Raw genomic sequence first — 12,890 nt, 5'->3', positions numbered from 1 at the left:
GCAGGAAGAGTTGTTTTTACCAGTCTAGAAGAGTTTTAAGAAACGAACGTGGCGTTGCCAAGGCTTTAGACAAAAATGGATGTGTCTTAGCTGCAATATCTGTGCCCAGAACTGTGCTGGAATATGTGGCATACTCATGGGAACCAGGACTAAAATTTGTTGGGGTTTTTCTGGAACACTTAAATAACTGGAGAGAACTTCATGCACGAGTCTCAGTTTTTTTGAAGAGGCCACTTTTGGGGGGTTTTTTGCTGGCTGTCACAGCTGCAGGTGACGTGACCTTGGAACGTGTAGGTGTAGAAGGAGTGTGTGAGTCAGACAGATACCAGTGTATAAGCAATGTGCCTTTCCTTGTGAGTGAACTCTGGCTTCGTATGTTCTGATAAAATCTTGGATGTATTAAAGTCCTTTTGAAAAAATCAGAATCTGAGAATTTTTAGTTAAAAACAGGAAACAAAAGCTGTGGTCAGCTGTACAAATGTCTGAAGGGGACTTTAATATCTGAGCTACAGTGATTTATTACTGTCCAAGAAACATAACAGCAGAGTCAAATGTATAAAGTTCTGCTTTTTAATTAGTCCAGAACTTCTTCGTTCTCTTTTTAACCATGGGAAGTATCTGAATGCAAAGTGATACAGGAAATACTGTTCTTATCAAACTTTCCATTAGACAAGGTTGTGTCACGCTAGAAGCAGCTTTAAATGCTGGGTGTTTGACATTGCATCTACTGTTGTCCATGTCCAGAATTTATCTGTTGAATATTTGAAGCAATTTCAAGTTGCAAAAATTGCAGCTTAGTTATTTTTCATTTAAATTTGTATTTCTTTAGTAAACTGGCAGTAGTGCTCTTTCTGAGATGCATCCAGTACGGGAGCAGCTCTGCCCCAAGCAAATATTAATTGAACAAAAGACAATGAAGTGCAGCATGCCTGAAAGTGTCTGTGGTTTCATTATTTAGATGGAGCTTGATAGATCAGCTGATCCTCCTCCAGCACTTTGGGTTGCAACAACTAAATCCTCGGTGAATAAATGGGTAAGTGATACATTTTACACTCTGAATTCTATTAAGTAGTCATGGAATTTGCTGTCTTGGCTCGGGAACTTGCTTGCAATTTGCCTCTGACTTGCTTTGGTCTGGAAGCTTTCCTTAAAGAGCTTATAAAATGCTGATATTGAAATTGGTGAAAAGGCATTAAGCTTTGAAGTACTTCCTTTGCTCTCTATTTCTGCTGCTTTTAGAAATAAATTATCTTACTCAGAGCTGGACAGTTAACATCTAAACAGCAGCATGAACTGGCAGTTGTTGCTCAGAGATAAAAGTAAAGCTTATAGATTATGAATATTATTTTGTTTGTTTCTTTAGACTTTGAAGGGAATTCATAATTTTAGAACATCTGGAGATTATGATAACGATTGTACCAATCCTATTCCACCTCTGTGTACACAGCCTGACCAAGTTATAAAAGGTAAACAGCTGTTTTCCAGAGAACCTCCTAAAAGCTATTATCACTAGCAGCAATGGTAAGACTGTCTCAGGTTTTTAGATTATTGATAGTCTGTTTTCGACTGAAAACAAAGAACAATCACAGGTGTTGTGTTAGACAGATTAATTTAATGTAATATTAGGAGAAAAATCACTGTAGTGACCTTATTTCTTGTTTGTTTGCCAGGGGGTGCTAGTATTATTCAGTGCCACATTCTTAATGACAAGAGACACATATTAACCAAAGACACAAATAATAATGTGGCGTACTGGGATGTCTTGAAGGTAAGTATGTAATTTCAAATTAATTGTCTACTGTTGGATGGTTAATTATTTTGTACTTTTTAAAACTTTTTTTTAATGCACGAGATTCCTGTGGTAAAAAGGAAGTCATCTTTCTGACCCAAAACATAACGCAAAGGTTGCATTTTGGATGGGGAGGGGACATTTCTCAGCTTTTCTGCATGTTTGCACAGCGTGGGGCTAACATCTTCACTCATCTGAAATTCAAACCCCTGAATTCGCTCCTGAGAACAGCAGTGTTTGTTTTGTTTGGGTTTGGTCTCAAAGAGGGCTCATAGAGGCCCGTGGGCACGTCTGCCCAGTGCTGTGTGGGTTAGCATGAGAAAACTTAGCCTGTGCATCAGGTCCTGCTGCAACCCCGTGGATCCCAAGTGAGTGGCTGACTAGTGGACTGTGGATTATTTGGAGAGTGTCCCTTGTTAGTTAGCAAGATAGCAGGCAGGAGGGCAGGACTGGAAGGGAAGTCCTCAGGAGGAAGCGTGCCTCCCACCTAGTGTTCCTTGCTCCTCTGAGACGAGAGAGACTTGGCGTGGCATTTCTTTATCGTGCTTTATCCACTGACTGATCAGAGGAGAGGGAAAAGAGTGCAGGGAGGAAGGACTGGAATCCCAGATCAGGCTGATGGTCAGCAATTTCTTCTCTTGTAAAATCCTGTTTGAAATTCTAAATCTCTTCCTCCTGAAGCATGCAGTGCTCCAGCCAAGATTCAGTACCGCAGTAGAGCACGCTCAGCAGCCTCACTGAGTTGTCAGTGAGGAAGAAGGGAATGAAATCAGAGAATGTACATTGGTACTAAAAAATACCTAGATGACTTTTGTGGAAAAATGAATAGCTTTTCTTTCTTTCACGGTGGTATATGTTTAAGTGCAGTGCTGGATCTCAGGACCAGAGTCAAATGCTAATGTTAGTTTGTACCTTCGTTCAATTCTTTCTCTCTTTTGTTAGTAAGGGTTTCAGAAGCACCTCTTAGATACGTTTAAATACGTTTTCACTTCAGAGGTGGGGTTACTCGCCAGGTCAAAGTGTCATCTGTCAAAGCTGAGAATCTTTATTGAGGGTGCTGGGAAAGCAGAGGGAGGTTTTGTTGCCAAAGACCCTTCAATCTTTTCTTCCTGTAACTCTTTCTGGATTTTGAGGAAATACGTCTTGCAAGGTTACAATGCTTGGAGTCAGCCTAAAGCACGTGTTTTAGGCTTCAGGGTGACTCTGCAAGTGGATTAGGAGAGTTTGGATGTCAACAGACTTACTTGAGGAACTTTAAAATTAAAAATATAAAATAAAACAGATAAATTAAAACAGGAAAAAAGAATCCGCACAGAAATTCACCCACCGCTGTTCCCACTGCAGTAGTTGAGCTGAATTTGTGGCTAGATTTGCAACCAATATTGGTGTTTGATTGACAGTTGTACTGAACTATTGGTACTAATGGTAAGAAGAATGGCAGAGGATGCTGGAAGACAGTTGCCTACTCAGTGGTAGGGGAAAATGGTTTTTATTAATGCGAAGTAATACTTCCATACCTTTCCACTGGCCTGATGCCACTACCTCAGAAATAAATAATAAAATAAATAAAAATCACTTACCACACAAACTGTTACTAAGTTTTTGGAGAAGATTTGAACCTTTACCTTGTGTGTTTCAGGACTGCAGTGCTCATGGGGGAATCATAAGTCATAATCATTCCAGGTGTGTGGGAAAGTCAAGTCAAAGATTTGAGGTTTTGATACAACTCTATACTCAGAATTTTAAACCTCATGTATTTCTTTTGGTGTACAGGCGTGTAAAGTTGAAGACCTTGGGAAAGTAGACTTTGAAGAAGAAATTAAGAAGAGATTTAAAATGGTGTATGTGCCAAACTGGTTCTCAGTAGACTTGAAGACTGGGGTGAGACACAACTCCTAAATCTGTTGTTCTAATGTCAGATTTCATATGCTTTCATATACTCCCTGTTCACAAAGGTTTTAGCGTGTTACAGGTTTTGAAAAACAATCATCATTTATCTGATGGGTCAGTTTTATTTTGAAACTAACCACCAAATTATACCTCAGTGTCTCTTCATAATCTGAGTTTTTTTCTCGTGGTCTGGTGAGTCTAAATCCACCCATACCAGCTGTGAATCCTTACAGTCTGGTGAACAAAGGGTGCTGTCGTGCATTTAGGAATTATTTGGTTTGTATTCCCAGCTAAGGATGAACAAAATAGATTTATGGACTTGTCTGATACAAAACAACTATTGCATTCCTCTTCCTGGTGCTCTTCTTCCCACAGATGTTGACAATTACGCTGGATGAAAGTGACTGCTTTGCAGCCTGGGTTTCAGCAAAGGATGCCGGGTTTAGCAGCCCAGATGGTTCTGATCCAAAATGTAAGTTTTAACTAATATTAGTGGTTTATTGCCACGACAAAGAATAAAATCCAGTATTGATGTTTCAGAGTATTCCAGTGCCACATATGTCAGTAGCTGGTTGGATTTCAGGGCAGAGAACTCTCCAGTGACAATGCTTGCCTTTTTCTGAAACATTTCAGTCATGTTCAGGGTTTCATTTAACTTGGTGTTAAACCTTCAAGAAGCAAAAGGGAAAAAGTAATATTCCTGAACTTGGAACGATTACCTAATGCAGAGAAGGTTATCGCGTGTGAGTGATCCAACGGTGGTGATTCTAAAAGCCGCTTTTCCTGAAAAGTTGCAATGTGTGGCTCTGAGATTGTGATAAGCAGCTTTCTGTGCCTAAAAATATTTCGTTTGGGGAACAGAAGTACCCAGACTTTCGGGAAAGTTTTCAGCCATGGATCCAATGTAGAATATTACGATGCCAGCGGTTTTTGCATAACCGAAGTTCTACCTCCCTCTGTCTTGACAGTAAACCTGGGAGGGCTGCTGCTACAAGCACTTCTGGAGTATTGGCCTAGAACACACATCAATCCCATGGACGAAGAAGAAAACGAAATAAATCATGGTGGGTATTTTAACATTTTCCCTTTTTTGGATTTGTTCTTACATTATGTTTGTTGATATTTCTGTTTGTTTGACAGATAGAGCCAGACTCGCTCTCCTTGCTGTCTGTGTATGCATTATAGACTCTTTTTTATGTAATGCTTTTAAATTTGCTTTACACCAAAATTTGCAGGGTAGCTTTCTTCTTCTGAAAGTATCAGCATCTTCAGACCTCTAGTCCATAAAAAAATTAGGTGAATAGATGATTCTGAGTTACAGAAACATGATGCCTTGACAAGTAGCAGCTACTGGCAAAACTAAGGCTTGACTTGAACAGCCTAGATAATGACAGCGAAGAGCAGAAGGTCAGTTATTTAATGTTAGCCAGTGTTCTCTTGAATATTCCAATATTCACAATATTCCAGTTTGTTTCCAGGTATTATGAACGATATAAGATAAAGATCTATTGGAAAAAATATATTCAGTGACTCTTAGAATAATGTGTGGGGTAGGTCTATACAAAACCATCTGAGAGTGGTGTGTTAAAGTAACAGTGCTGAGTCCAATCTGGCATGAGACAGAAAGCACAGCTATATAAAACGTGAGACAGTGGCGGAATTTGGCAGAGTAAGAGACTCTGAAACTGCTAAGTTTGTAGATTATTTTGAGATGAAATCAACCCAGATGAGGGCTGACTGGAAACAGAAATCACTGTCTACAGATAATGCAATAAAGAAAACTCTAAGTTCAGCAATATCTTTCCATTTTGTGACAAAGATTGTGCCAAGAGCTACTTTCTTCTTCAAAAATGACCTCCATGGAGGGTTACAGCGCTTGGCAGGCTTCCCTCGATGAAGTTGCTGATTCCATACATTTGTGTGTTGGCACCCTACAGCCTGTGAGCCAGTGTATGAGAAGTGTAACTCCGGCTTTTGTGTTGCTGGAACACTGATGCTGCACTATTTATTTCCGTGAATAGGTGTGGGTTAGTGGGATGTTCAGTCACGACAGCATCAGTCTTCATTCTCCCTTTCAAAAGCAACGATTAAGAACGGAACAGTCACTTAAGATAAAGTGTACCTGTTGGGCACTGGAATTTGTGTAGAGAGACAAGAACTTAAACGTACACACATATATACGTATGTATGTGCAGTACTGTGCCTCTCAGTTGTTAGCAGAACTGTTACGAAGAAATCTTTCAAACTAGGATTTCTTGCCCTATGTGTGGTGCTGGTCAGAAAGCGAAGGAACTGGTCATCTCAAGACGACACCAGTTAAATTTCTCATGTTTCTTGAATTCACCATCATGTTCAAATACAGTAATTAGATGTAATTAAGATCATCCTTCTGAAGAAGAAGGAAGGAATCCAAATACTTCTGTGTTGTTTCACAGTATCTGACTGACTAGAGGCTGCACGGCTCAAGGGGTGCATAAATAATCTGATTTTTCCTGAGTCTTCCCCTATCCATCCGATGTGGAATCGGGTTCCTCGGTGCTTGAAGGCCATACTGCTATAACTAGCTATAAAAAAACAAAAGGAATTTAGAATGCAGTAACTTCATGGGAGTTACTAGCACACTATCTTGACATCTGGCAAATCCAGGTAGAAGAGCAAAGCTGACATCCTTCAGAGTTCTGTAGTTCAGTGTCGAGGGGGAAAATAATCTTGTGTCAGCAAAATCTCTTTAGTTCATTTCTCATGTTCGTATTGTTCAGTGTGGCAAATCCCCAGAATCCTGTGAAGTAACTGGAGAAAACTAGTCATCAGGCTTTGGCTCATGGGCTCTGTTTCTCTTTTTTCAAAGGCTTTTGAACCAGGCCTTCCGTGAACCTGTGCTGATGGAGTTACTCCTTGGTGCTCCTGTTAATGTATTTGTTCTGTGATGGAAATGGGCATTTTCTTGGGATTTTTATGAAGCTTATGATTGTTTTAATTCATGAACTCCATCACCTGTAGGAGGAAAAAACTCGCTGGTCGATGAATACCCAGTTCTGAGGCCTCGGGCAGTCTTACGGTTGTATTTTTTCCAACAGTGAATGGTGAGCAGGAGAACAGAGTCCAGAAAGGAAATGGATACTTCCAAGTGCCACCACATACACCAGTTATTTTTGGTGAGGCTGGAGGACGTACTTTGTTCAGGTACAAAAACTCAAGAGTCAATTGTATGTCAGAGCTTTGAGATATTTCTACGTGCCCTCTTCCTGCAAACCGATTAACTCAACTTTGGTTTAGACCAAAATTGTGCTACTTTAGATTCTCGTAGAACCTCTCTGAGTCTGTTGTGCTGGTCCTTGAGCATTAATGACTCAGGAGATCCTACTCCCTACAGAGTTGGGTTCTGCTCCCAAAATTACAGTTGATGACCCGTGAGAAGGCCCTAAACTCTGGCAGGCAGGAGCACAGGTTCTGTATCCTGATGTGTGTGTACTGATGACCCTTCTATTTCTGTTCATTCCTCGTTGAAAAGCCTGGGATGTATATGTCAAAGACAGTTTAATAGTGCTGTGAAACAAAGGCCAAGCTTTCAAATCCTGTGAAGCATTTAGTATTTATGAATATAGTGGATTCTAAATTTCAGGGATGGGAATGTTTGATTTGTTGTTTTTGTTTCTCAAGCTGAATAGACCCTGTATAGAACTGTATAACTTCCATCCATTAATTGGTCAGTAAAATAGGGTAAGCTTTTCCAGCTTTGAAAACTGATAATTTTTTTCTGCAGTATCAGTGTAGTAGATGGAGCTTAATATTTGCATCCATTCTGTACTGGTGGATCTTGGGTCTTACACAGCTTGTTCTCAAGAGAACACCGAAAAGACACCACTGGAGTGGTGACAATAAGCAAGTGGAGTCCAATAAGCAAGCTGTGCTTATTGGACTTAACAGGTTGCAGGGCTCTGACAAAATATGTAACTGGAACTTGTAAAATTACACGTGGCTTTGTTTCACCACTGTATGTGTGCATTCCTAAACATTGGGTTTATTCTTTCCATTCGGTGAGGGCTTAGGAGACACTTGACGTGCAAAGCTCGCGGTTTCCAAGCAGAAAAGAGCTGCTTTATGCCAGGTGCCTTTCCCCTTCTCCTGACAGTTTTGTGCTTCAGCACACAAACACAGACGATCCACAGGCAGAGTAGCGTTTTAAGTGTCTCTGTGCCACAGCCTATTGTCTCTGGAAATACTTCTCCCCGTTTCTGCTCTGGGCATCTGTCTTCTTTCTGCAGCTGCTTTTCGGTCACTACGGAAAAGACGAGATCACTTCCCTGCTAAGTCTGATGCGAAGCCTGTTTCAAGGGCAGCTCCCCTCCTGAAAGCTTTCGATGCGCGTTGCAATCATTGTTTTTCATTGACAAAAGTTATTTCTGTGTGTCTCAGATTGTTATGTCGGGATTCGGGTGGTGAAACTGAATCCATGCTTCTTAACGAAACTGTGCCGCAATGGGTAATCGACATCACTGTGGATGTGAGTATCACCTGCAGAGGTTTGATTTTTTTTGTTGGGTTTTTTTTTTTTAGGGTAAACTACAAGTTTTTTAACTGTACGGGGTCTGAAATTACATTTTAAATTTTTGTTGTGTTTGTATTTAAGATAAGTGGTCTCTAGGTCTGTATTCAAGACCCTTTCAGATTCAGCTCAGTTTTTTATGCGTCCAGTTAAGGGATTTTTTGCTCACTTCCTTTTGACAGAAAGTCTTAGCAAAAGACTTCCCCAATGTGCATAGTTGGAATACTTTTCAAGTGAGGAGCTTGGGAATGAAGATCCTTTTTCATATTGCTGCAGTCTTTTGATAGTGTCTAATTTCCTTTGAAATAAATGATAATTTCCGTTCAAAAGCTGGACGGTATGTGCATCATCTAGCTTGAACCGTCTCAGGAGCATGAGTAATTTGGAAGCTGGCTGTGGTGGTGGTGTTGATTAGGAATCTCTCTTGGTTTTTTGATAATTAGGAGCTGAATATACTTCCTATACCAGCTGGTGGAGATGGGAGCTGGTAACAGTTCATCCTAAATTAACACTTTTCAAAATTTGTTTCCTTCTAGAAAAATATGCCCAAATTCAATAAGATTCCCTTCTACCTCCAGCCTCATTCGTCATCGGGGGCAAAAACTCTAAAAAAGTAAGTCATGCGTATTTGACTCTCCAATCTGCAGAAAGAGAATGGCAAGCTCAAAAAATACCTCACCCAGTTTGTGCTTGAGATGAATTGTGCTTGATGACTTTGTAGACGTTTCTAAGAAGTTTCCAAGAACCAGCTGCTGAAATTAGGGTTTCTGTCTTTTGTGGCATTTAACCAGAAGACAGGGGATCGTACAGATTGTACAGAGGCTGTTCAGGACTGCAGGTTTATGTTAGTCTCCTATTGCTAAGGGTGATGAATATCAGCTTCTCAAAAGGAAAAGGTACAACAGCCGGCAGCGGGGAGCGCAGGATAGTCTGCCTGTCACATCAGCTGTCGCTCGGAGCTGTGCAGGGTAGAAGCCAGAGCAGGCCCTGAGGGACGAAGCTGCTGTGCCTGCCATTAATATGCCACCATTTCCAGTATTTCCCACAAATGCCTAGTTCCTCTCCAAGTCTTTTTGAATTCTTTACAACAGAGACAATATGTGGAAGAGGCACTTCAAAGGCTTTTCGTGTGCTTTGTGGAAAACTTGCTGCTGCTTATGGCTTTCAAATGCCCTGCTGTTAATGCAGCAGGGGAATGAACCGCCTGTTCGGACTTGCTTCCCTTCTTCTTCCACAGCCTCTGCCCTTCTCTTACTAGTCCCTTTTCTACTGAAGGAATAAGGGTTCTGTACAATGCTCTTATTAATTCGGTCTTTTGAATATCTTCCCACTTTTCTGAGTCCCTTTTGCTGTGTGGATCTTTGGATAAATCACTGTTACGATCATGGTGTTCTGTGTGGTCCTGATAACAGACTATTAAAGAAGAGCTTGTCTGTGTCCTTGCACAGTTTGCTACAGATTAGGGTATTGTGAAAGCAAGAAATACAGTTTCTCAAGTTTTTTCCTGCCAAACTTCCCTTACCTTATATAGAGACCGACTGTCAGCTAGTGATATGCTTCAGGTGAGAAAAGTGATGGAACATGTGTATGAGAAAATCATTAACTTGGATAATGAGTCCCAGACAACGAGCTCTTCCAATAACGAAAAAGCAGGAGAACAAGAAAAAGAGGAGGACATCGCCGTGCTAGCAGAGGAGAAGATTGAACTTCTGTGCCAGGACCAGGTCAGTTACTGAGGCCGTTTAGCCTGTGAACAAATCCAGTGTCCAGCAATGACTCGGTTGTGAATTTCTGAATTCTGGGCTTGAAATATGCTATAGATTATCTGTTACCTTTAAAATGAAGTGAATGCTTTGACATCATGTTAACTTACTGCTGACACAAGCTCAGGCAGCTGCAGATAGCCGGACCATGGAATTTATGTAGTGTGCCAGTTCCATTTGGTCTTTAAACCTGCAAGCCTTTATACTTGCTCAACAAATGAGCTTCACACCATTCCAGAGAGTTCCATTCCTAGCAGCTTTGGAAAGTTTTGAATTCTACATTTCTAGCAGAGTTGGAAATTTTTTGAAAATCATTAATTGTCTATTAGGTGTCATAAGTGCCTGAGGACTGCGTACTGAGGAGGTGGTGGATGTACTGTGAAGTTACCTGTTACATTGCTAAAACCTTCCAGTGATGTGTCAGTTACCGGCTCGTTTAAAAATCTGAGCCTTTGCGTGGTCCGTCTTTGATGCCCGTTCACCCGTACGCACAAACCAGAGTGGTTGATCTCTGAACTTCTGACAATGCAGCAGATTTGTGGAATAAAAGATGCGCTTTTGCTGTGTAGGTTTTGGATCCGAATATGGACCTTCGAACGGTAAAGCACTTCATCTGGAAGAGTGGTGGTGATCTGACGCTTCACTATCGCCAGAAATCAACGTGAAGGGAGCGGTGGACCCCCGTGGTGACTTATTTACTTGACCATACCGTACTGGTTCCAAGAGTAGTACTATAGAAGCCCACTGAACCCCTAAGGTAGATGAGACTTCTAATGACTCGGTATGGACGGAAAGTATACATTTAACTGAGGTGACTAATAGATCTGTAATATAGAGGAAAAAAATCTGTATGACTTAAACTAAAGTCTGTCCTAGTCTCAGCCAATGAGATGGGGAGTCCCTGAGTGGTTTGTGTTGTGTGAGGTGTACAGAGAATGGATGATCACCCAGTGCAGACTTCCGCTTCCTCCTTTTTGCTTTTGTTTTTCCAGAACATAATATCCTCATCTGCTCGTGCTCGGTAGGAAACCGTAGCGGTTGCTGTGTTCACGATGTAGTTCAGAACCGCACACAAAGTGTTGTTAGTACATTCCATTCGCAACGTTCCTACGATGATTCCTCACCAGTTACTCAAACATTTCTACCACTTAAAGACATTCGGAAAAGAAAACCAACAGAAAAGAGAGACGGCCCACTTGACAGAATCAGCCCATTGAATTGCAGGCGAAGGGTTAACGTTAGGACTGGTTTAACACTGCAGCGTGATCGTTGCCTGGAGCCCTGTGGCCGCAGAGTAAGAACACGAGCTGGGTGTTGTGGCAGGGTCAGCCTGGTGGCACCGTGACAGAGTGAAGAAGCTTTGCAGCAGTGAAGGAGGTTTTGGCGGGTGGTTTTTAAACACACGTGACTCCTGCCTGCGCTGCGTTCTACAGACACACTAGTCTCATTTTTGGTAACTGTGCTCCAAAACTTCGTGACTTTTTGTTAAAACTTCAGACCATTTTGAAAATAGCTTCCTCTGTTAAACTTTAGACACTTCTCAGCAGGTTCATATTCATGGTCTAAAAATACTTCTTCTTTTCCCAAGTTTTATATGCAGTTGTTCTTTTGTTAGAGATTTACGCGGATCTGCTTTTCACTGTTATTTCTAAAACTCTGTGACTGTCACAGACTCATGGTCTTTTATAGAGTGTAACGTATTGGGGGGAGGGGGTATAGACATTTCAGCTTTCCGTGGGGACATGGGGGGCTGTCCCAGAACATCCTGTGTAGCCAGAACAAATTACAAGTCCTCTTAAAGAAATTGTGTCAGGGTGACTCTTGGCTGAAGCAGAAGCACAAGTGCCTTCCCAGGGCAGTGTATCACTCGAGTTTCTTCAGGAGATGTGCTCTTGCCCCACCTATATCTTGCTATCAAGATGTAGGTTGAGACCTAAAGAAATTCCCAATAAATTATATTGCTGGGATTGTACTGGTGAAACAGAAAGTGAAATATTTTTCATGGTATTTTTTTTTTGACCATGTCATCAAATCGTGACCTTCCGCACTAACCGAGCTCAGCAAACTCACTGCTTCAACGCAGCCAGGGTGCAGAACGGAGCTGGCATGGCTGTTCCCTTGTCTCCTGAGCCAGTTTCAGTTTTCAATCCCCGTTTCTGCGTACACCCACTTTGACACAGTTGTGCTATAACCGCACATTTTTAGCGATATTTGTGAATTAAATGGTTAAACAGAACTGTAACTTTTCTTGACAGATTGTCCTGACTTCTATTTATTAACAGCGAGTTCCGCGGGGCGCTCTTTGGGTTCGGGGTTTTTCCTCTGGTTGTCTTGCTGTCCGGATGTGTACGCTGGAATTGCTCCCAGGCGTTTTGTTTGAAATCAGCCGAGGTTGCAATTTTCCTTCTTTTCTTTCTAACCATCCCCACACGCAGTTTCACAGAAGAGTCTGCAATGCCAGAAGGGTAAATGATGTTTCACTGTTGTATAGAATAAAAGGCTTTAGTTAAAATATTTTCCAGTTGTTTCGTGTGTTGGATCAACGATGCAGTTTCAGAGCTCGGACGCTGCCGTTCACAGCGCTTTGAAGCCTCAGATAATGGAATGGCTGCAGAAAGAGCAGGGCCTGAACAAAACCCCTCAAAGATGGTCCTGGTTTATGGCTGGATAGAAGAATTTAGCAGCCATTCGAGCCTTCAAGTACAAGCTCTGAGGTACCGTTGAGGGAGAGAAAGTGCTCGAGTCATGCTGTTCGTGTGGATGGTGTCTGCTTTTGTGCTGTGAAAATATTTTGTGCTACCACCACTGTATTACCCGAGACAAGACAGCCCTGCCACCGCTGACTGGTGCTGGTTGGCAGTGAGTTTTCTGGGTGTGGAAAGGCTGTAGCCCCAGAAGAGAC

General features: G+C 41.7%; 1 protein-coding gene across 1 annotated transcript in view; it reads left to right on the top strand.

Annotated features, from left to right (window-relative positions):
* The window catches only part of WDR48 (WD repeat domain 48), a 19,382-nt gene extending 8,636 nt beyond the window's left edge, over nucleotides 1-10,746 (top strand). The window contains exons 9-19 of the mRNA XM_010140699.1: nucleotides 959-1,033; nucleotides 1,364-1,466; nucleotides 1,671-1,768; nucleotides 3,563-3,670; nucleotides 4,055-4,151; nucleotides 4,648-4,743; nucleotides 6,757-6,862; nucleotides 8,096-8,183; nucleotides 8,762-8,838; nucleotides 9,757-9,949; nucleotides 10,558-10,746. Coding sequence (XP_010139001.1) covers nucleotides 959-1,033; nucleotides 1,364-1,466; nucleotides 1,671-1,768; nucleotides 3,563-3,670; nucleotides 4,055-4,151; nucleotides 4,648-4,743; nucleotides 6,757-6,862; nucleotides 8,096-8,183; nucleotides 8,762-8,838; nucleotides 9,757-9,949; nucleotides 10,558-10,653 — 1,137 coding nt within the window. The 3' untranslated portion in view covers nucleotides 10,654-10,746. The remainder of the gene's footprint in view (nucleotides 1-958; nucleotides 1,034-1,363; nucleotides 1,467-1,670; nucleotides 1,769-3,562; nucleotides 3,671-4,054; nucleotides 4,152-4,647; nucleotides 4,744-6,756; nucleotides 6,863-8,095; nucleotides 8,184-8,761; nucleotides 8,839-9,756; nucleotides 9,950-10,557) is intronic.
* Nucleotides 10,747-12,890: the final 2,144 nt, after the last annotated feature.

Source organism: Buceros rhinoceros, unplaced genomic scaffold (genome assembly GCF_000710305.1).
Source record: "Buceros rhinoceros silvestris isolate BGI_N320 unplaced genomic scaffold, ASM71030v1 scaffold17947, whole genome shotgun sequence".
Lineage (NCBI taxonomy): Eukaryota > Metazoa > Chordata > Aves > Bucerotiformes > Bucerotidae > Buceros > Buceros rhinoceros.
This window is presented reverse-complemented; position numbering and strand designations above follow the sequence as displayed.